We start from the raw sequence: 21,811 nt of genomic DNA, 5'->3' as shown, positions 1-21,811 counted from the left end.
TACTGAAGGTGGTCTCTTCAGGTTTTCTCTCTCTACTGTTGGACATTTCGGCTAATGTCATCCCCATTGAGTCCTGGTAGCCTTTCACATCCCAAGTCTCTGGGTCTTTCTAGAGGTTCTCCCCTGCTGAATATTTTGATTCATTCTCCTGGTCCTCTGGGCGTCCCTCCTTTTTCTCTCCATGCCTGATCCTGCCCCTCTTTTTCCCCTAGCCTCTCCCCTCTCCACCCAGTTTCTTGCCTTCCATGATTATTTTGTCCCCCTTCTAAGTGGGTTTCAGGTATTCACATTTGGGCCTTCCTTCTTGTTAAGCTTCCTACGGTCAGTGAGTTGTATCATGGGTATTCTGAACTTTTGGGCTAATAGCTACTTATCAGTGAGTACGTACCATGCATGTCCTTTTGGTTCTGGGTTATCTCACTCAGGATGATATTTTCTATTTGCCTGTACAATTCATGATGTCCTCATTCTTAATAGCCGAGTAGTATTGCATTGTGTAGGTGAACCACATTTTCTGTATCCATTCCTCAGTTGGCGGACATCTGGGATGTTTCCAGCTTCTGGCTACTACAAATAAGGCTGCTAATGAACATAGTGGGGCACATATCCTTTTGGTATGGTGGAGCATCTTTTATGTATATTCCCAGGAGTTGTACCAGTTTGCAATCCCACCAGCAATGGAGGAGTGTTCCTCTTTCTCCACATCTTTGAGTTTTTGATCTTAGCCATTCTAATTGGTGTAAGTTGGAATCTCAGGGTTGTTTTGATTTGCATTTCCTTGATGACTAAGGATGTTGAATACTTCTTTGAGTGCCTCTCAGCTATTTGTGATTGCTCTGTTGAGAATCCTCTGTTTAGCTCTATACCCCTTTTTTAAATTGGGTTATTTGGGGTTTTGTAGTCTAACTTCTTGAGTTCTTTATATATTTTGGATATTAGCCCTATATCAGATGTAGGGTTAGTGAAGATCTTTTTCCAATGTGTTGGTTGCCATTTTGTCTTATTGACAGTGTCCTTTGCCTTACAAAAGCTTTTCAGTTTCATGAGGTCCCATTTGTCAAATTTTGATCTTAGAGCCTGAGCCATTGGTGTTCCTTCTGTTCAGAAAAATTTTCCCTGTGCCAATGTGTTGGAGACTATTTCCCCACTTTCTTTTCAATTAGATTCAGTGTATCTGGATTTATATGGAGGTCCTTGATCCATTTGGACTTGAGCTGTGTACAAGGTGATAAATATGGATCAATTTTCATTCTCCATGCAGACTGCCAGTTATACCAGCACCATTTATTGAAGATGTTTCCTTTTTTCCACTGTATGGTTTTTAAAGCTCCATTAATTAAACTTTTAGTAAAGTACTCTATATTCTATACCTATGGCAAAAGGTCTGTATGAATAAAATTTTTACTTTTACCACTGACATTTAATTATAAAATTGCTTATTTGTTGCAATTATTTTGTGCTGCTGTAATAGAATACTTGATTTTGGATTATTTACACAGAACAATTCCTTGCAGTTCTGAAGGCTGAGAAGACAAGGATTAAGTGGCCCACATCTATCCTGTGAAGGCCTTCTTCCTGTGCCCTTCTCCAGCAAAAGAGGGGGGGGGTGGTGGGGAGTGGATTTCTCTTTTGTTTCTTGAGAAGGGGGGTTTCTTTGTGTAGCCTTGGCTCTTCTGGAACTCACTTTGTAAACCAGGCTGTCCTCGAACTCACAGAGATCTGGGATTAAAGGAAGTAGATTTCTTTTGTCATGAAGCTAGTACAGTCACAACTTGGTATATTCCTAAAATAGTGGCACAAATCCATTCATGAGGACAGTGCCCTCGTGACTCTTAAATGCCCCACCCTAACAGTTCTCTTTGAGATTAAGTGGACTTTGGGAAGTATATTAAAACTAGCACTTTTTTGGGAGGATATTTCTAATCTTAAATACTTTAAATGACTAAAATAATGATTATCTGTTCTTGTTGGGCCATGTGATCATTTGCTTGCTTGACATTTCGGCAAGTATCTGACTGTGCTTTAGGTATTAATTGTGTAGATAGAGGGGATGCACTTCTGCACTAGGAGTTCACTGTTACAGTGAGCCTGATGCTGTCATAGGAGTACTCTGGGTGTTTGTGGTACTTGGAGGTCCTCCTTGAGTATGCAGTATGGGGAAGAGAAGTCTAAGAAAACTACTTGGCTATGAACTGAAGGATATAATGGAGCAGTAATAGTTAAGAAAACAGTGAGTGAAGTGCGTGCGGCTTTATTTGGAAAAGGAAGTGCTAATTTAGAAATAGCAAGCTCACAGTGAAGAAAGCTTGTTACCCAGTGCAAAAAATAGAATTTAGTATGGTTTTTTTTAAAAGATTGATTCAGTTTTATTTTTTGTATATAAGTGTTGTGCCTGTATATTTATATGTGTATTATGTGTGTGCTTGGTACCTTTGGAGGCCAGAAGAAGGGTTTTGAATTCCTTGGAAATGAAGTCACAGATGGTTGTAAGCCACCACATGGGTGCTAGGAAACAAGCTCATGTCCTTCCAGAGCAGCAGCGCACGCTCTTTCCAACTGCTCCATCTCTCCAGCCCCAGGAGGCTGTAATGATACAATTTCTTTTAAATCCCAGAAACAGATTTGGGGTCCTGCTTAAAGATAATCTCACATTAAAAATTTTTTTTTAAATTACATGTGTTTGTCAGTTGACAGCTGAAATGCAAGAACGGTTTGTCCTTAAACTTTGAACCTAGCAGTATGCCAGAGAAGACTGTTGGGTGGGTCAGAAATGTCTGTGTGTAATCCTAGCATTCAGGAGGCTGAAGCGGGAGGAGTGTTGTGAGTTTGAGACTAGCCTGTGGTACATAAATAAGTTTCAGGCTAGCTTGAGCTACCGCTGTGAAAGTGTGTGTGTGTGTGTGTGTGTGTGTGTGTGTGTGTGTGTGTGATATCATCTCTGAATTTCTAGCTTTAACACTATTGCATACTCTGACTTCAGCTTCTAAGATAGACTTAAAGGAGGACTTTTGTATTTTCATAGTGTATAAGAATACAAGGTAGCTGGGCAGTGGTGGCGCACGCCTTTAATCCCAGCACTTGGGAGGCAGAGGCAGGCGGATTTTTGAGTTCAGGGCCAGCCTGTTCTAGAGTGAGTTCCAGGACAGCCAGAGCTACACAGAGAAACCCTGTCTCTGGGGAAAAAAGGAAGGAAAGGTCACTTCAGCAGATCCCAGCAGGCAGTCTGCTCTGAAAGCAGCTCCTCATCATAAGCCCCTGTGTTGATATTACCAGTAAATCCCAGTATTACGCTTATTTTTAAAAGTTAACTTGGAAAAAAAAGTGTACTAATGAGCCTTATATCTCGTTTGAATGTTTTATAGAAGCGCAGGGCAAGGAACTGCAAACCCTCAGGATTGTCAAGCAGTTTATATTTGGCTGCAAATGCTATATATAGCTAGTGCTTGTCTTCAGTTGTCCTGTGCTGTCATTACTTCCAAGCACTACCTGTGTGAGAACAGAACATCACAGGCTGCTGACTCCTCTTAGTCACGCTTCACTGTCCCTTCTTTCCATTGTCAGAGGCAGACCCATGAGCAGTGCATTAGCATTTTATACTTCCTACTACCCAGCATTCCCTAAGGTGTGAGCTCCCTCCAGTCATGCTTGTTCTTTGTGGTGCTCTTTTGTTTTCATACTGGGGTTCTTGTCCCTGCCTCCAGATTGACTATGTGGGCTACACACATGGAGTGTTCAGTTTCACTGCACGCTTTATGGGGGAGACCTTCACAATAAAGCAGGTTGTATGATGGAGCAAATTACAAAATGATAATGAGATTTTAATATTAAACGAGTAACTTCTAGAAGTTCGTTTGCTACAAGCTAGCTCTTCACAGCTCCTGGAATGAGCTGTTGAATATGGTCTAGACCTGGTTGAGTATGTGCTGTCTCGTTTTTTTCTAATCTTCAAATAATCTTTTCTGGAATTTATGTTGGATGTTAACTATCATAGCTAGTCTAATTCTTGGAACTCAAGTATGTTGAACTTCATTGGAAGGACCAGGTTCCTCATCTTAATGGAGAAACTGTCTATGGAAGAAAGTGAGGCATGTGTTTTCCCAGCTGTAGTAGATAGCTTGCTTTTTAGGACAGAATTGCCCAATGTATAAAGTACTTCTGAGCAGAGCTGGCAGCCAGTAGATGTAAAGGGACTTGCCAGACTATAAATATCTGCTCTGGAATCATCAGTGTCCAAGAAATACTCTTGGAAAATTAAGAGTTTCCTTGGGATAACAGGAAAACCAGACTTTCTTCCAGCAGTTGTATTTAACAATAGGAAGTTTGGTTTTTGATTTAGTTGGACTAAATATTCAATGCTGCTAACTATTATACATACTTCTACCTTATTCACATTAATAACTGACAGCAATTTCATTTTGTTTGAAGACTTTATAGTCTGTTTTTTGTTTTTGTTGGGGGGGTTTTTTCCCTCCAAAAACAGGAAACAGAAAGCAGAATCTCACTATATATGTAGTTCAGGCTGGCCTCAAAGTTAGAATTCTCCTTTTCCAGCCTCCTTCCTGCTGGGACCACCACACCTGGCTCCATGATCTGTATTGTTACAATCATTGAAACCAGAAGTTAAACTTGAATCCCAGTGTTATGGAGATGTGCTAACCAACAGCCATTTATAGTTCACTGGGAAATTTCAAAGCCATCATGAATTCCCAGATTTAGAAATAATCACTGTAGCTTATAATAGCTTTACCATAAGATGGGTTCCGAAGTGTGGATAGGAATAAGGCTGCTGGTCTGTAGTGAGTAGAGTTTGACGGACTTTATCAGAGTTACATAGACTCGTTACCCACTCAGTAGAAGTGAAAAAGTGGGAAGTCTAGGATCTTAATCTGACTAAAGGAATGGTGGTAATTCACAGCATGCCATGGACCGTGAGGGTTATTTGGCAGCTGAGCAAATGTTGAAGAGTGTTTCGGGGTGCTTTCTGTGCTTCTAAAACTCGTTATTAATTATTATCTCAATTTGCCAAAGTGTTGGTTCTGCTAGTAATGGTCAGGGTGCCTAAGTTTGAGTGTTCAGAGCCTTACAAGTACCTGGAAGGCTCTGTGTACATAGTTCTATTCTGAAGTGAGTTGTAGGATATGCTACTGTTGCTCTACTTTAGAAATCAGAAAGTTGAAGCTTATAGAGGCTTTATAGATCATTTAATTCAACCAGAAAATAACAATTGACACTGAAACTAACTTCCGCTTAAGTTCATATTCTTTGTCGACCACTGAAGTTCATTTAATATTTAATGTTTTTAGTTTAGATGAGCAATGGAAGAGAATACTATCATCAACCATTGCTAAAGATTTCTACTGTGAACAGTCTATATAAAACCTACTGAAAACAAAATTAAACCTTTTGATTTAAAAACTTAGATACTGGCTCATGTATATATATATCCTATTACTTGGGACTTTGACACAGTAGGAATATGAGTTAGTAAAGAGCAAAACTTTAAAACAGGTAGATTACATCACCTTTAAGGTGTAATGTCATGAAGAGCAGTTGTTTTATTTCTGTACTTTTAATTACAAAATCAAAAAAATTTACAAAATCAATATGTTAACTGCAGAAAATATTGGGAGTATAGATCTCAATTCTTCCTTTTCTACACAGAATTAAAGCCATTCATTATTCTGGCTTCTACAGATACTACTAAAGTGATTTAGTGTTTGTATTATATACATGTATATACACATGCACACATACATATATTTAAGTGTATCATTTATATGTTTTATGTATACATTTATGAATAGGGTCATAATTTTTTTTTCTGGTTTTGTCTGTTTGAGATAGGGTGTCATTTAGCCGAGGCTAACCTCAGATTTACTGTGTAGCTGAACATAATCTTAATCTCCCGAACCTCCTGCTTCTACCTTCCAAGGGCTGGGACTAAGTACATGAGCCACTATAGTCCTATTTCTAGAGGATCTGATACCCTTTAGCCTATGTAGATACCAGCATATACATAAACATGGCAGATACACAGGGACAGCAACAATAAAAACTCTTGTTTAAAAACAAAATAGACACATCTTGTTTGGAAAGTGTTGACTATGGGCCTTCTACAGAGCGATGCTGGAGGTTAGAAGGCTGTTTTGTGAGCTCTTATAAGAATCCAGGGAGGAAATAGTCCACTAAAGTGGTGGCAGTGGAACCCTATAGAGGCAGCGTGGAAGAGATCTGGGTGCTGGTGACTAATGGGAGATAACTGCACGGGAACAGAGTGGGGAACTTAGATTTCTATCTGGGGAAGAGATATAGGTATATTTCATCTCGAAAGGGAAATAGGGAGAAAGGAGCAGTTAGGCTAAGGGCGTAAGTTGGGTAGGAAAATGTGTAATGCCTCAAAAGTACTTGTGTATAAGTACACAGCAAGTAGTTATCTGTAGCTTTTGAGCACAGGAGAAAAATGTCGACTGGAAATACTGTCTGCTGCAGGTGTTAGCTTGAAACCTTGACTATGGCTGTCTTTAAGCCTTAGTGGTAGATGTCTTTGGGCTTTAATGTGAAGCCATAATCAACACAATACTTACCAAATCTTGATCACTGTCGTCTTTACTGTTTCTTCCATCAGTTTAATTTTTTTAATTGTATGTGTGCGGGTTCACATGTAAACATGGATCCATATACCATAGAGTGCTTGTGCTGGCTGAAGAACAGCTTTCTGGGGTTGGATCTTTCCTTCCTTTTAATACAGGTTTAGGGGTCAGACTCCATTCTCTACACTCAGAAGTCAAGTACCTTCACACTGTCCCTCAAGTTGAAAGTTTTACTGGAGTGAATATAAGAAATGAAGCATGCATCTCCTTGGTCTTTTGTTTTATGAAGATGAAGATACACAATTACTTTGTCATTTTTTTATTGTAACTGTTGCAGTTTCATTTATGTTTGCCAAGTATCCTGACTGGAAGCAACATAGGGAAGGAAAGGGTCAATTTACAGTTCTGAGTTTCAGTCCATCATTAGGGGAAGCCAGGGGTGGAATTCAAGCCACTCAGCACGTTATCTATGTACCACATAAGCAGCGCTCCCAGGCTTCCTGCTCACCGCTCATCTAGCTTTCTTTATTCTTACACTGCTCAGAGCCCAGATCCTCTAGAAATAGGACTATACCTAGAGTTGTATGAGAACCTCAGCTGAAGAATTACCTCAACAATGGCTTGTGGCCATGTCTGTTAGGAATTGTCTTGATTGCTGATTGATATCGGAGGGTACACCTCTCTGTGGGTGGCACCATTTTGGCAGGTAGATCTGAGCTGCATAAAAAAACTAGCTGTGGGGCCTCAAAAGACAGCTTGTGGTTAAGATGGTCTGCCGCTCGTGCAGAAGATCTGGACTCAGTTGCCATTGGGTGGCTCCCCAGTTACAGGGGATCTGACGTCCTCCCCTTCTGGCCCCTGTGGGCACCAGGCACACAATACACATGATAAACATACAGACATCCAGACAAAATTCCCATACACAATAAAGTTAGAAAGGAGAAAGAGATGGGGTTTGGGGGAGGGAGAGAGGGAGCAGGGAAGGGAAAGAGGGAGCCGAGAGGGAGAGAGAGAAAGCTGATCCATCAAGTAAGCAAGGCAGAGACGGAGCCAGCAAGCAATGTTCCTCCATGGTTCTTGTGCTAGGTTCCTGCCCTGATTTCCTTCAGTCATGGGTTTGGTCTGGCAGTGTAAGATGAAGTGACCCCTCTCCTCCTCCAGCTGCTTTTAGTTGTGGACACCTTTGTTTGCCGTTTCAGTTGACTTCAGTTTTTTAGAAGATTGTTTCTTTTACATCTATGGGCATTTAGTTGCCTCTGAGGCCAGAAAAGGTAGAATCCCTTGGAAGTGAAGTTAGGAGCTACACAGTATGAATTGAGGATGGGGGTGAGGGGGGTGGAGAGAGAGAGAGAGAGAGAGACTGTAGTTATTTACTTAGTGTGCATGCATGCTGTATCTGTTTATACACCCGGACTCCAGAAAAGGGCACCAGATCCTAGTACACATGGTCCTGAGCCACCTTGTGATTGCTGGGAATTGAGCACGGTACCACTGAAAGAGCAGCAGACAGTGCTCTTAGTCTCTGAACCATCTTTCCAGCCCATGTAACACAGAGTTTTAAAAAGAAAGGAAAATGAACTTAAAGATAGTGCAATACAAGTTTTAAACAAATGCGGCTTCTCCATAAAATTTATTATATTTTCTCCCTATTTAAAGCTAATATGCATATGGTAAATTATACACAACAGAAAGTTTGCCATCTTAACCACTTTAGACTGTAGAATTTGGTGGCATTGGTTAAATTACCTTATTGTACAACGAGCATCAGCATTCACCACAGAACCTTTTCATCCTTGACACAAACGCTCCACGAAGGGCAAGTATTCCCTGCCATTCAGATGGCCCAGCCTGTAAGGCCCGTATATGGAGGAAGCCAACTGTGGAAAGTAGTCCTTTGATCTCTTACAGGAAGTCTGTGATATGCACCCCTTACCGAATGAATGCAATTAAAAGCCACCATTCTTTTCCTTCTTTCCCCAGCCCCTGGCAGCCACCATACTGCTTTATGCCTCTGACTTTATGTGTTTTGGGAACCCATTGTAAATGGAATCATATAGTATTTGTCCCTTTGATCCCCGCTTGTTTCGTATAGTATAATGTCCTCAAGGTTCACCCGAGATACAGCATTACAACAAAATTTATTTTCTTTTAAAGGCTTGAATAAACCGTTGTATGTATGTATCACCTTTTGGTTCTCTGCTCATCTCTATTTGAGGTATTTGTTTTTGAACAAAGCTGCTGTGAATTGGCTATGTAAATATCTATTTGAGTCCCTCTTTTGGGACTCATCATCTGTCTCATATAAATGAACACAGATAACTTGGTTTGATTTTTCATGAAAAACAGCTGAGGAGACTCTTAATTTAACAATACAAATTAAAGATATGTGACTAGTTTACCTATATATTCTACTTTAGCCTTTTTGTGAGATAATAAGTTTATAAAGAGTCTTGTCCCAACAACTGATTTAAGTGCAGCATTTGGTAGCTGGCTCATTTATGGTAGTTATAAAACAAGATAAATGGCTATATTGGCGTTTACTGTGTGTTGGCCTTTTACATTTCCTACAATAGTTTTGGGCTCAGGTTGTAGTGTAAATTGTACAGCTGTAGGAAAGCCACACATAGGAAAATAGTCTGTATTCTAATGTTATGTCTGTCAGCTCTAGCCATCTAAAATTCAATCATGAGTTTAAAGTGTTCTTTTTGCATTTAAATCTTTATAACGAAGCATTTTATTCAGAGTGATAGAATAAATTCCCAGTTAATACAACCATTCAGTAATACATAGATTTTTTTTCTTTTTAGATTTATATATTTATTTTTATGGTATGAGCCTTCATGTGGTTGTTGAGAATTGTATTTAGGATCTCTGCTCGCTCCGGTCAACTCTGCTCGTTGAGTCCCTGCTCACTCTGAGTCAAAGATGTACTTATTATTATATATAAGTACACTGTAGCCATCTTCATACACACCAAAAGAGAATGACAGATTTCATTACAGATGGTTGTGAGCCACCATGTGGTTGCTGGGATTTGAACTCAGGACCTTTGGAAGAGCAGCCAGTGCTCTTGCCTGCTGAGCCATCTTGCCAGCCCAATACATAGTAGGTCTTTAGTTAGGGTAGTAGATGTAACCACAGTCATACACTTCTCAATTTTTTGTTGTTTTTCACTTGTTCAGAGGGTCTTCTGTGGTTTTAAGTTAGAATTTTATCTTAACTTTTCTAGTCACTACTTTTCTATAATGAACTGGTCAAAATATCTTTGAAAAAAATAGGTAGCCATATCCTTCTACTCGCCTAGTAGATTTAAAGGTCACATTTGTGTTCTTTAGATTTTCATCACTGTGACAGAATACCTGACACAAACAGAATGGTTTATGTTTCAGAGTTTTAATCTAAGTTTATATTTTAGAGATTTAATTCCAAGGTCACCGAGCTCCATTGATTCTGGGCCAGGGCACAGTGAGGCAGGGCATCACAGTGAAAGCATGTCATGAAGAAAAATTACTTTGTGACCAACAGGAAGCTGAGACAGGCAGGACACAAAATTTACCCATTTTAAAGGCACCCTCCAGTGACTGTTTTGTAGTTCCCACTAATGCCATCAATTTACACATCCACCGCCAGATTAAACCATTAAAAAGGGAATCCTCGTGGTCTCAGACTGAATGAGTGGGAAAGCAGGCGAGCTGAGTATTTTCCTAAGTGGGTCTTCTCCCACTCCCTCAGACAGTTGTGGTCCCACCTTCTATGCTTCTTCCTCTGTAATAAATGCAGCAAACCACGAGGAAAAGAAGTCTTTTCCAGTTGCTTTGGTCATGTATTTTGCCACAGCGATAAAAATAGGTTTTTGTTTTGTTTTTTTTTTTTAAGTTGAAAGGTTTCAGGAGAAATCTGCTGTGTTTCTGTCCTGAGGGGCTTGCTCTCCGGCCGGGTAGGTCTTCCTCAGGATGTGCCCCATGAGGCCGTCACATCCTGTTCACGGTCAGTCTCACTCGCTACCTTACTGCTGTTGCCTCCTTCTGATAGATAGGTTTTCATTTTCTCTCCATGAACGCTTAAAAATTCCATCCCAGTTTCTCCTTAATTGTGGTTCTAAGAATAGAATATTGTATATATTCCTTAGTTTTATATTTTCTCTCTAGGCATGCTGTTGACAATAGCAGGTTCTTTTTATTGACTTGTATTTACTGAATTTTACGGATCCTGTACTTGAGTGCCAGTAAGAATGATTTCAGGTGGGTATTGTGTGTGGTACAGGCTGCTTATCCAGGCAGTCGGGAGGCAAAAGCAGGAGGAATATCCTGGAACTACATGTTGAGATCCTGTCTCAAAAAACAGGCAATAAGATATTTTTATAGCTGCTGTTGTTAGCACAGTTTCATGTAACCTAGGCTGGCCTCAAGCTCTATATGTACCTGAGCTCCTGGTCCTACGGCCTCCATCTTCCAAGTAGTGGTGTCAGAGGTGTGTACTACCATATCAGGTACCGTGCTTGGAGTCAGGTCAGCACTTCACCAACCAAGCTATATCCTTTACCTGAAATTATTATTTTAAAGCTTACCTTCCAGATTCCTAAGCACGCAGCTATGTTCAGTAAGGACCTTCTTTCTACATACCGAGGAAAGAAGTACAGTTGCGGGATTTTTCATCCTGAAAGGTGGTCCATCAGGTTAACAAAGTATTTTCAAAAGCACACTGTTGTGCTTCGGGTGAACTGACACTTTTTCTTGGCTGTGGATGGATTGTTACACCTGGCTGCATTTGCATTTTGTGTATGCACTTGGATCCTGTGGGATAAAGAGCTTAATAGTAACATTGCTGTTGTACCTCTTAGAGATTAATAATACTGCCTTTGTGAAAGCGATGACTGATGATGCATCTTGCCTTTCTACATATTTGAAGTGTCTGCATCCCAGATGGCTTTCTTGCTTTGCAAAAAGAAAAAGGAAAAAAAGAAAATGTTTGTTTGCTGCCATTATTTGTGTCTGCTCTTTGTCAGTAGCATTCACAATGTTTTTGCAATTTTCTTCAATCGGTAAACCACGAGAGGAGAACCTGTTATTAGTAAGCAGAATTTCTCCCATCTTTAGCAGGTTTCTTTTAATGGAATAATAACAAAGGGGAAATGTTATTTAAAAGAGAAGCCTTCTTATGAATCTGCTGATATTTGAATTTAGTTAATGAAAACTTTGGTATCCTTAAAATCCTTCATGTTTACTTTCAATTTTATTTTAATTATTGTTACTTGGCTTGAACTGAAAATTACTTCCTGAGTTCTAGAGACAGGAAGTCCATGATCAAGGTAAAAATAGGATTGGCGTCCTCTGCGGCTTCTCCCCAGGCACTTGTGCTAACCATCCTATTCCCACCTCCTAGTATGCCCTTGTGTGTGTGGTGCTTCTCATCCCTAGAGTGGTTAGTGTGTAAAAAGTACTGGTAGGCAGAAGCTGTCCTATTCAGTTCTTCAGAAATTAACAACCAGGCAGGGTGGTACACACCTTTAATCTCAGAGACAGGTAGATTTCTGTGAGTTCAAGGCTAGTATGGTCTAAATAGTGAGTTCCAGGATAACCAGAGGTTCTGTCTTGGGGAGGGGGTGTGTATTAAGGATCCCATTTTTATGTTGCCTCTTGAATCTGTTAAAAGAGGTACAGGGTTGGAATCCTGATGGTCATTTTTTTTCTGTGTAAGTAAGCCATCAAATGACTCTTAAGTATGACTGCTGCCTCCCAGTTAAATTATGGCTTTGGCCCTGAAATTCCCTTGATCAGATAGCTAACTAGTGATTTCTATTTCAGAGAGCTGGGGGTTGGGGGGAGTTCAAAACCCAAGTTATTCCTATTTTGAAAAGCAAGAGGAGGGTGTGTGTGTGAAAGCTACTCTAGGGGCTGGAGAGATGGCTCAGCAATTAAGAGCATGGCAGCCCACAACTGTCTGCAAATCCAAGATCTGACATGCTCACACAAGCATAGGTGCAGGCAAACCACCAGTGCACATAAAATAAACATATATGCATGCACACATACATACATACATACATACATACATACATACGCCAGAGTTTAGGTGCTCAGCTGTCATACCATTTACTACATCTGCTGACAATTTTAAAACTACAGTTACTGACAGTGACTTTTCAGTCATTGCAAAGCCCCAAAGGTCACTTATACACTCCTACATACAAACCAGCCATGGGTTTGGAAACCTGTAAACTTGAGGGGAAAATGACTTGAAGAAACAGGAGCAAAGTCCAGTGAGAAGAATTTTGTCTACTCCTTCCTTGGTTCACCATGAGGAAGGCAGGAGGCCACAGAGGGGACTGAATTTTTTCAGGTGAATAGTCATAGTGTCTTTTGGGGAAGGGGCTGTAAGAAATTAACAAAAACTTCATCTCATATATGTAATTGGCTTTTATACAGTTCATGAGTGGGTTCCTGAGCAGTAGACAACAATGGGTTTTGTAAGGTAGGAGCACATAACAGGAGACATGGGCTCGTTACTGTCGGTTAGCTTTTTCTTAAGGGTTAAAGCCAAGGAGCCTTATAGACCCCTTCCTCTGTGTGTGTGGGGGGAGGGGGCAGGCATAGAAAATTAACTGTTACCCGAGGATAAATCTACTTAAAGTTTCAATTTGATTGTGGCTTTTAGCATTAGTGACTCCATTTTGGTGTGAACCAGTCTGGTCTTTTGAACCTAGTAAAGGAGCTCAGATCAAAATGTTTTCTTAGCATTGTAACATGGTGGTTATGTTCATCCTTTGTATCCTTTGTGTTATCTTCCAGCATCCCATGCATTCCTCTCTTGTTTTCTAGTCTAGTATCCTTGCTTCTGTCCTTCATTTCCTGGTCACCTTCTGCAGTAGCCAGAGTCATATTTTTAAAAACCAAGTCATGTTCTACTTTAAGCCCACCAGTATTTTTCCTATCTCCTTCCTGTGGCTCAAATGCTACCTCCTCAGATACTCACTAGGGGACCACAAAAAGGAAGCAACTAATGATGGCTTTAGGGACTCTAGGAAGACTTAACAAAAGGAAAAGCATTTGCTTCTGTATTTTTTATGATTTAGATTTTGTTAGATGCATTTATTTACTGAACAGTATTTAAGGATGCCACTGTGTGATAGCACTGGTGTGTTTCTTGACAAATGATCAGTAACTGGTGTCTTTGACAGGGAACTGCTGTTTGTTAAAGACTGCGTTCTGTATCATTACTACATAATATATACAGGAAGTGTTTTTTTCCTTAAATATAAGGAACATCTCATTTATTGGTGCCTATTTTTGGTAAGCATTCTTTACCATAATATATAACTACCTGTGGAAAATTTAACTATATTCAGAAGTGAATTTACTGACCAAGGTATAAAACTATACATAAAGTAGTATCGTATTTCTTTACACTGTGTGTGTGTGTGTGTGTGTGTGTGTGTCGGGGGTGGTAAGCATTTTAATGCTGTACTTCACTGGTAAATACCAAAATTAACATTAGGAACATGAAGTACAATGAAGTCTGTACACTAGCTACATTACATCATAAAGATGTGGTTTTGTTTGTGAGTGTTAAGTATCCAGTCTTCACAAAGCCACAGTTTAGTACTTTACTTATTTTATCTTTTTTCATAATTGTTTCACTGATTCAGAAATAGGAAGACTTTGACAAGTTTTTATTTTGAGGCTTGCCATGGTTGCATATAAAGATGCATTGCTCTGTTCTTGGATATATCCCAGCAATACTTTCTGTGTGGCTGAGAACAGCCACAATTAGCTAAGGTTTTCTCTATAGCCAGGCTTCTTTTGAATCTTGGATCTTCCAGTACTCAGCCTCCTGAGTGTTGTGTGCCATACGTATACACTGCCATACCTGACAGATATTGCTGTCTTACTTAAAGCAGGTCTTTGACAAATTCACTGGAATAGACTTTAACAGGGTGAAAACACAAACATGGATAGTGTAATGTCTGGAAGACTAATGTTTTGCTTATGTATATGGTGTTTTGCCTGTGTGTATATGTGTATATGTGTATATCACGTGTGTGCCTGGTACTTGCAGAGGCCAGAAGAGGTCGTCAGATTTCCTAAGACTGGAGTTACAGACAATAGTGAACCAGTGCTCTTTCTTGCTGAGCCATCTCTCCAGCTCTTTTGTACCTATTTTTCTGTTTAAAAAAATCCTCAGCCGAGCCATGGTGCATGTTTTTAATCCTGACACTCAGGAGGCAAATGCAGGCAGATCTTTGGGAGTTTGAAACCAGCATGGTCCACAGTACAGCCAGAGTTTAGAAAAACAAAACAAAAATCCTCCTTCTAACAACTTGTGATGGATGGTCTTCCCCTACAGGTTTTTAAAATCTACCCAGTTGCTAAGAGACCAAAATATCGATATCCTCTTCCATATTGATTCATTAGATCTGTTTTTTAAATTTTTAGGTAGGTCCATAAAATTAAAAAAAAAAAAAAACTTGATTGCCGTCTTTTAATGGCAGTGGCAACATAGTTTAATGGCTTACTTGTGTGTCACATCTGTGGTCACAGTTGCTGAGAGAGTGCTAGCTGGTCTCTGAGCCTGTGTGAACCTCCTTAGTTTATATCTCCCCTGAGATTGCTGGAATGACAGGTGTTGCAGCTAATTCAAGTCATCAGGCTTTCACGGCCTCCTGAATTTTTTTTTTTTTAAAGAGATGTGGTCTTTTATAGCCCTAGCTGGCCTTGAACTCACAGAGATACATCTGCTTTTGCCTCATGAGAGAGTGACAGGGTTAAGGCCTGTGCCGCTGGGCCTGGCCAGAACTGAGTTTTGAACACTGGACAATAAAGGTTTGCATTAATTTGAAGGCTTTTTTTCCTCATTTCATATTAAATGAGTTTCTGCAGCTATAAGCTGTAGGAAGCACTGACCTTTTGCTTATTTCAGTCATCTTTGCTATACTTATATAAAAGTTGTCATTTAGTACGTGTTTGTATTGTAAGTAATGAGTCTTCAACTGCTGTACTGACAAGTATCTTTAAATAATGCTCTCTAAAAAATAAATAGTTCAAGCTTTAGTCATTGACTTGTTTCCAGTCTCAGAAAATTTCTAGGCAACAAAAGCAATTTGAGACAGCACCAAAGGATCTTCTACACCATGGTTGTTTATAGCTCAGGTTCTGCAGAACTTCTGTAACGGAAACTTAGAGCAATTCTAACTAATTTCTCCGAAGCAAGTTTATCGTTCAGTGCAATGATTTCTTTAGGTTTCCCATGATCTTGTCATCAAGGCAACACAACCCCCTCCCTTGGAGCTGTGCTTACATGGATGAGAGAGGCATGAGTAAGGTGGGGGTGGGGGTAACTTTTTGAGGGTGTTTAGGAAAAGCATATTGAGTATTGCCCGAAATCTCTTGAGGCAGAACCTGGTGGACTGGACAAGCACCTTCTGTTCAGATGATATGGGAGTGTGTGAACTATTTCAGAGCATCTGTGTTAACCACTCACATGTAGGCTTAGCCTTCCAGACCAAAGGTTCTCAGCTTTCTTCATGATTGGTGACCTTAACCATAAAACGATGTCGATGCTACTTGCCTACTAACTTTGCTACTGTTGGGAATCATATCAGAAATATCTGATATACGAAGGCTGTCTAATGAGGGATTGTGTGACCCACAGGATGAGAACCACTGGTCTAGAAGCTGTGTTTCACTGGGTTTGTAGTCAGCAGTGTGCTTGTTTTGATGCTCTCCTTTGATAAGTGATATTAAAAAGGAGCTGTGGCGTGGGATAAGGTAACAATCGGTGTCCCGTTCCCCCCCCCACACACACACACATTAGAAAATATTTGAAAGGTAAATGTATTGTTCCGTAAGAAACTGACCTTGTTTCTGTTTACTGGTCTGCCTCAATATTATTTAGTAGCAAGTAATTAGGATAGATGGCAACCATAAATTTTGGTCATTTGCTTTTTTAGTATTTATATGTAGAGAAGAGGGTTTTAAATCTAATAGGATCCTTAGAAATCGTCTTGTAGTCTTAAACTTTTAATTTAGTGGTGTGTGTGTGTGTGTACACATGTGTATGTGTGTACTTGTATGTGTACTTGTGAGTGCAGATGCCTTTGGAAGCCAGAGGCATCCGGCCTCCTGGAGCTGGAATTACAGGTAGTTTTGGGCTGTCCAGTCTGGATGCTGGGTTGATCTCAAAGTTGTGCTCTCTGCAAGAGCAGTAAGCTCTCTTAACCCTGAGCTTTCCCTCCAGCCCCTTATTCTTCTACTTTTAAAGGAAAAAGGGAGACAAATGCTTAGGTATAAGATAGTAGTAACCTACTAAAGGGAGTGAAAGGAGCCGGTCATGTTGTCCGCCATTGACCGTTTCAACTCCCTGTTTGAAGAACAGATACTGTGTTGTTTGAGACCTTGAAGTGACCATAATGATAAAAGTAATTTTGTCAAATGTCAGGTTACCATTGTATACTTAAACAAGTGGTGATTAACTTAGTATAAATAGATAATGTTGATGATGATAATAAGTTAGATACATTTAGAATAAAATACTTCTGGTGTCCTTGTGTTTTTATGAATCGCACACTCTGTCCATATTCTACGTTGCATTTGTCTTTCCCATTAGACTTCACCCCCAGGAGTTGATTGTTAACTGACTGCCAGGTTGGCTAACCCTGGCTCATGGTTCTGTGGCATACCTAGCATATTTTAAATATCTCATTTAAATTTTATTTTTTTACAGTGAACAGAGTATCTGTCAGGCAAGAGCTGCTGTGATGGTCTATGATGATGCCAATAAGAAGTGGGTGCCAGCTGGTGGCTCAACTGGGTTCAGCAGAGTACATATATATCACCATACAGGCAACAACACATTCAGAGTTGTGGGCAGAAAGATTCAAGACCATCAGGTAAGGGGCTGCTGAAATTCTTCATGTTTGTGCATGCATGAATATATGTGTGGGTGCAGACTTGCACATGTGATACAAGCATGTGCAGGGCAGAGGACAGTTCTTGCGAGTGTATTTTCTCTTGGCACTTTGTAGGAACTGGAGAGATCTAAAGGAGGTCCATCAAACCTCGCTGAGGAGGGGTTTGTCTTCCTTAGATTGTCGTATCAGGCCATCCATCTGGCCCCTTTTTATAAATTCAGAATAGACAATAGGAAATACAGTATAAGGAACACATTGTATGCTGTTTGTTTGTTTGTGTTTGTTTGTTTGTTTGTTTGTTTTCAAGTCAGGGTTTCTCTGTGTAGCCCTGGCTGTCCTGGAGCTCACTTTGTAGACTAGGCTGGCCTCGAACTCAGAAATCCACCTGCCTCTGCCTCCCGAGTGCTGGGATTAAAGGCATGCACCAACATGCCCGGCACATTGTATGCTTATGGGACATTTTTATCTATCTACTTATTGATCAAAGATATAGTTTGTGTGGCTCAAGAAGTGATTTGAAAGTATAAATGGTTTCAGAAAGTATTGTTAAATTCATAAGTGATTAATAAAAATGTGGTAGGCATTAGTGTTGCTGGAATCTTTAGGCTTTTCTTTCCAGTTCATATCTAAGGTGAGCTTTTGGTAATTTCCTTTTTCATATCTACAAGACAGTAGCTGGGTTGTCTGATTACTTGATGCCTTGGTCCCGTCCGATCCAGATCAGGATCCTCAGGCAAAGGAAAAAGTAGATCATGCCTTACTGTTGTATACTAACAGTGGGGACTTTTACAGATTGTAGACTTAATAAGTTCCCTTGTAAAAGTGTTTTTTTAAAAGATGTAATTTAACTAATGTTTAAAACCACCCTGCTACAAAGTGCAGGGAAAATATACTTAGATTCTATTTGGTGCCCTGTGAGTTCTTGCTCGGAGAGAGTTAGAGCTGTACTTTTCCAGTAAGCTGTAATGTAAACAGATGCTGCAGTAACCCTGAATTTTAAGTTTGTTTGTCAACTGGTAATAGCTAGGAATTTATAATCGTCACGCATGCTTGAAAGGAATGGGCATTGAAACTGGTTCTTCTGCAAAAATTGGGACTCCAAGAGGCTGTGTCTCATAAAAAGAGGACACAGAGAAAAATCCTTCTCTTTTTACTGAGGAGACTGTTTGCCTGAGAAATAGAAACCGCAGTCTCCCTTACATAACTTATTGACTAATGCTGATAGCAGGGGCAGTGGGGTTCTTTAGACACCTGATTAAAAGTGCAGTGCTCTCTGATGAGAAACTGTCATAGTTGTGGGTTAGTCTACAGAAATTAGTTCACCTCTTCTCTGTTGTGTGCCCCCCTCCTCCCTAGCTCTCCTTTTTCTCTCACTTTCCTCACTGTCCAGACACAGCCTCTGATCTCCTGTTTCTCTACCAAAAAATCCACGTATCACTGCTTGTCAGTAGCTGAGCTATGGTGTCTGCTTCCTTTTTATCTGTTCCCCTGCTGAGTGGTCCCTCAGGTTAAAGGCATGTCAGATGCTGCCCAGGATACAAATAAAAAATCATTGAACTCTTTTCCCCTTGTTTTTACATGCATGAATCTTGCCTATGCATGCCTGAATCAAATGTGGAAGCCAGAGAATGGCATCTGACTCCCTGGTACTGGATGGTTGTGAGCCACTATGTGGATCCTGGGAACTGAATCCCAGTTGTCTAGAAGAGCAGCCAATAGTTTTTACTGTCTCCAGCCCCCTGTTGAACCTTCTTAACATTTCAAGCTAAGAGCTGTAAGAAAAGGCTGAGAAAGATATTAATAGAATTGAAATTATAGTAGGTAGATGATTACTTTGCTTTTAAAATATGAAACTTTTAAAATCTGCCAATGGTGACACAGTATCTCTCTCTCTCACTGTGTGTGTGTGTGTGTGTGTGTGTGTGTGTGTGTGTGTGCGTGCGTGCGCGCGCGTGTGTGTGTATGTGTGTGTGTGTGTGTGCGCGTGCGCGCGCGCGCGTGTGTGTGTGTGTGTGTGCGCGTGCGTGTGTGTGTGTGTGTGTGTGTGTGTGTGTGTGAGACAGAGAGATCCTATCTTCAAAACAAAACAGGAATCAATTCTCTCAATCATCTAACCTTTGAGAAAAATAACTTTGATCTTTAAAAATAAGAAATACAATCTGGTGTGGTGGTACGTGCCTTTAATCCCACCACTTGGGAGGCAGGTAGAGCTCTGTGAGTTCAAGACCAGCCTGATCTGCATAGCCAATTCCAAGACAGCCAGGGCTTCATAATAGAACCTGTCTCAAACCCAATAAACAAACAAAAGAAATATATGTATTCTCACTTAATGGTAACTATCTAGGGAATGACTAACCACAAAAGCATGCTATATGGCCAGGTTGTGTTATAGTTTCATGCAGCCTAACTCCATATAGGTGGTAGTTCCATTAATATAGCCCTATTCATTTTTAGCCTGGCCACAACGAAGTGAAAAGTACATGAATACCTATTTTTTTGTGACTTGCCACAGCATTAGCCTTGTCTAAAGTCAGCTATAACTTTCCCTATCTTCTCAACAAATTTGTTTCTTTTATGTCCCTGCTGAAATTTATCACAACATAAATATTTCACATTGTATCTTTATTCACAAGCTTAAGATCCACACCCTTCAGAAGCTAGCATCATGCAAAAAGACAAAAGATACTTGGTATGAACCACATTTTTTAAAAAATTAATTTATTTTTTATACTCCATATTTCCTTCCCCGTCCCCACCTTCCAGCTGCTCCACATTCCAGAACCACATCTTTTTTAACATTGTTCTATGCCTAGCCAGTAGGTAAGCAAGAAAAAGGGAATAAAACAGAGGGATTAAAGAGTATGAAATGAAGAAGTCAGTTGTTGGTGATTATGTTTTTAGATAGAACAAAATCTGATCATAAATCATGGGAATCAGAGGATGTTAGAATTAATAATAAACCTTGGGTTAGTAATAGGTTAGAACTAAGTAAATTTAATAAATATTCCAGATAGGTTGTCTAGAAATGGTTTTCCTCTGAGTTAGAAAATGAAGAGGTTAAGTAGATACTGTTTCCAATAGTGTCCTAGTTACTTTGGTGATTCTGTGAGGAAATATGCTGACTAAAGCAACTTGAGGGAGCAGGAACAACAATCTGTCTGGTCACATTGCATCTCCATCTAGGAAGCAGAAAGTGAGCAGGAAGTGAAGCCAGGCTGTAGATGTTCAAGGCTTGTGTACAGTGACCACTTTCTCGAGAAATGCCCAGCCTGCTAAAACTTTACACCTTTGCCAAGCAGTGTTAGCAGCTGGGAACCAAGTTGTTCAAATATGAGCCTAAGGAGGACATTTTAAGACCACAACCAATAACAATAACTACTTTATCAGATCCCACGCAAATTTAGTAGGTGTTCAAGATACCAATATAGAGAACTAATGAGTGTTAATGTCAGCCCAAGTAAGGACTATATGATACTCATGAAGTAAAGATAGCTTTGTGACATTAGTGATCAAATGGGCCTTTTTAGCTTTAGTACAGTTTTAAATTTGGGAATTGACAATGTTTTAAAAGTATAAATGGCAGCTTTCCACAAAGGACCAAAAATATCTAAAGCAGTAATGAGGAACAGAGTAGAAGGCAGAGTCTGGAGGTGGCACCTAGTGTAAAACTGCAATAGAGAAGACACTACTGTTGGGCGAATATTAGCTATACTGACCAGTGGGGAAAAACTCAACTTGTAACAAAAGGTAAACCTGTAGCTTAGCTAAAATAATTTGGACACACAAAGAAAAAACCCCAGGAAGCTTGAACTACCTCTCACCAGATTGCAAATCAGTTTCCGTTTTACTGGGGTGCAGGTGTTCATGGTTAACAGTAGAAAGCTTCCAGAAGACAAAATGAAGTAGTATTTTTATAACTTTCATTGACAAATATCTCTTAGAACACAAAAACATTAAAAGAGAAAAGCATTTTTAATTTGAAATAAAAGAAAAGGAACTTCTTACCATATTATTAACATTGAATAGGCAAGACAGGGACAAGATATTTGTCATATAAATATTTTTCCTTGGGCAGGCGAGATGGCTCAGTGGTTAAAAGTGGACAGAGAACCAGTGCTATCATTTGACCTCCATAGATGTGCCAGGCCTGTGTGTGTTCTTCTAATATAACTTAGGGATTACTTTAAGTATATAGAAAGATCAACACAACAGTGGCGGTGCTACACAATATACACAGCATACAAACTTTTGTATACTGCTGTGGGATTGTAAATGATAGGACACATTTAGAAAGCTATGTGGAGTTTTCCACTAA

At 39.9% G+C, this 21,811-nt stretch overlaps 1 protein-coding gene across 17 annotated transcripts in view; it reads left to right on the top strand.

Moving 5' to 3' along the window:
- The window catches only part of Enah (ENAH actin regulator), a 131,173-nt gene that overhangs the window by 48,328 nt on the left and 61,034 nt on the right, over window positions 1-21,811 (top strand). For all 17 annotated transcript variants that reach the window (XR_001780490.2, NM_001083121.2, NM_001083120.2 and 14 more), the window contains exon 2: window positions 17,310-17,475. Coding sequence is in view for 16 of the 17 variants with exons in the window: in NM_001083121.2 (NP_001076590.1) it covers window positions 17,310-17,475 (166 nt within the window). In the remaining variant the exon portion in view is untranslated. The remainder of the gene's footprint in view (window positions 1-17,309; window positions 17,476-21,811) is intronic.

Source organism: Mus musculus, chromosome 1, assembly GCF_000001635.26.
Source record: "Mus musculus strain C57BL/6J chromosome 1, GRCm38.p6 C57BL/6J".
Lineage (NCBI taxonomy): Eukaryota > Metazoa > Chordata > Mammalia > Rodentia > Muridae > Mus > Mus musculus.
This window is presented reverse-complemented; position numbering and strand designations above follow the sequence as displayed.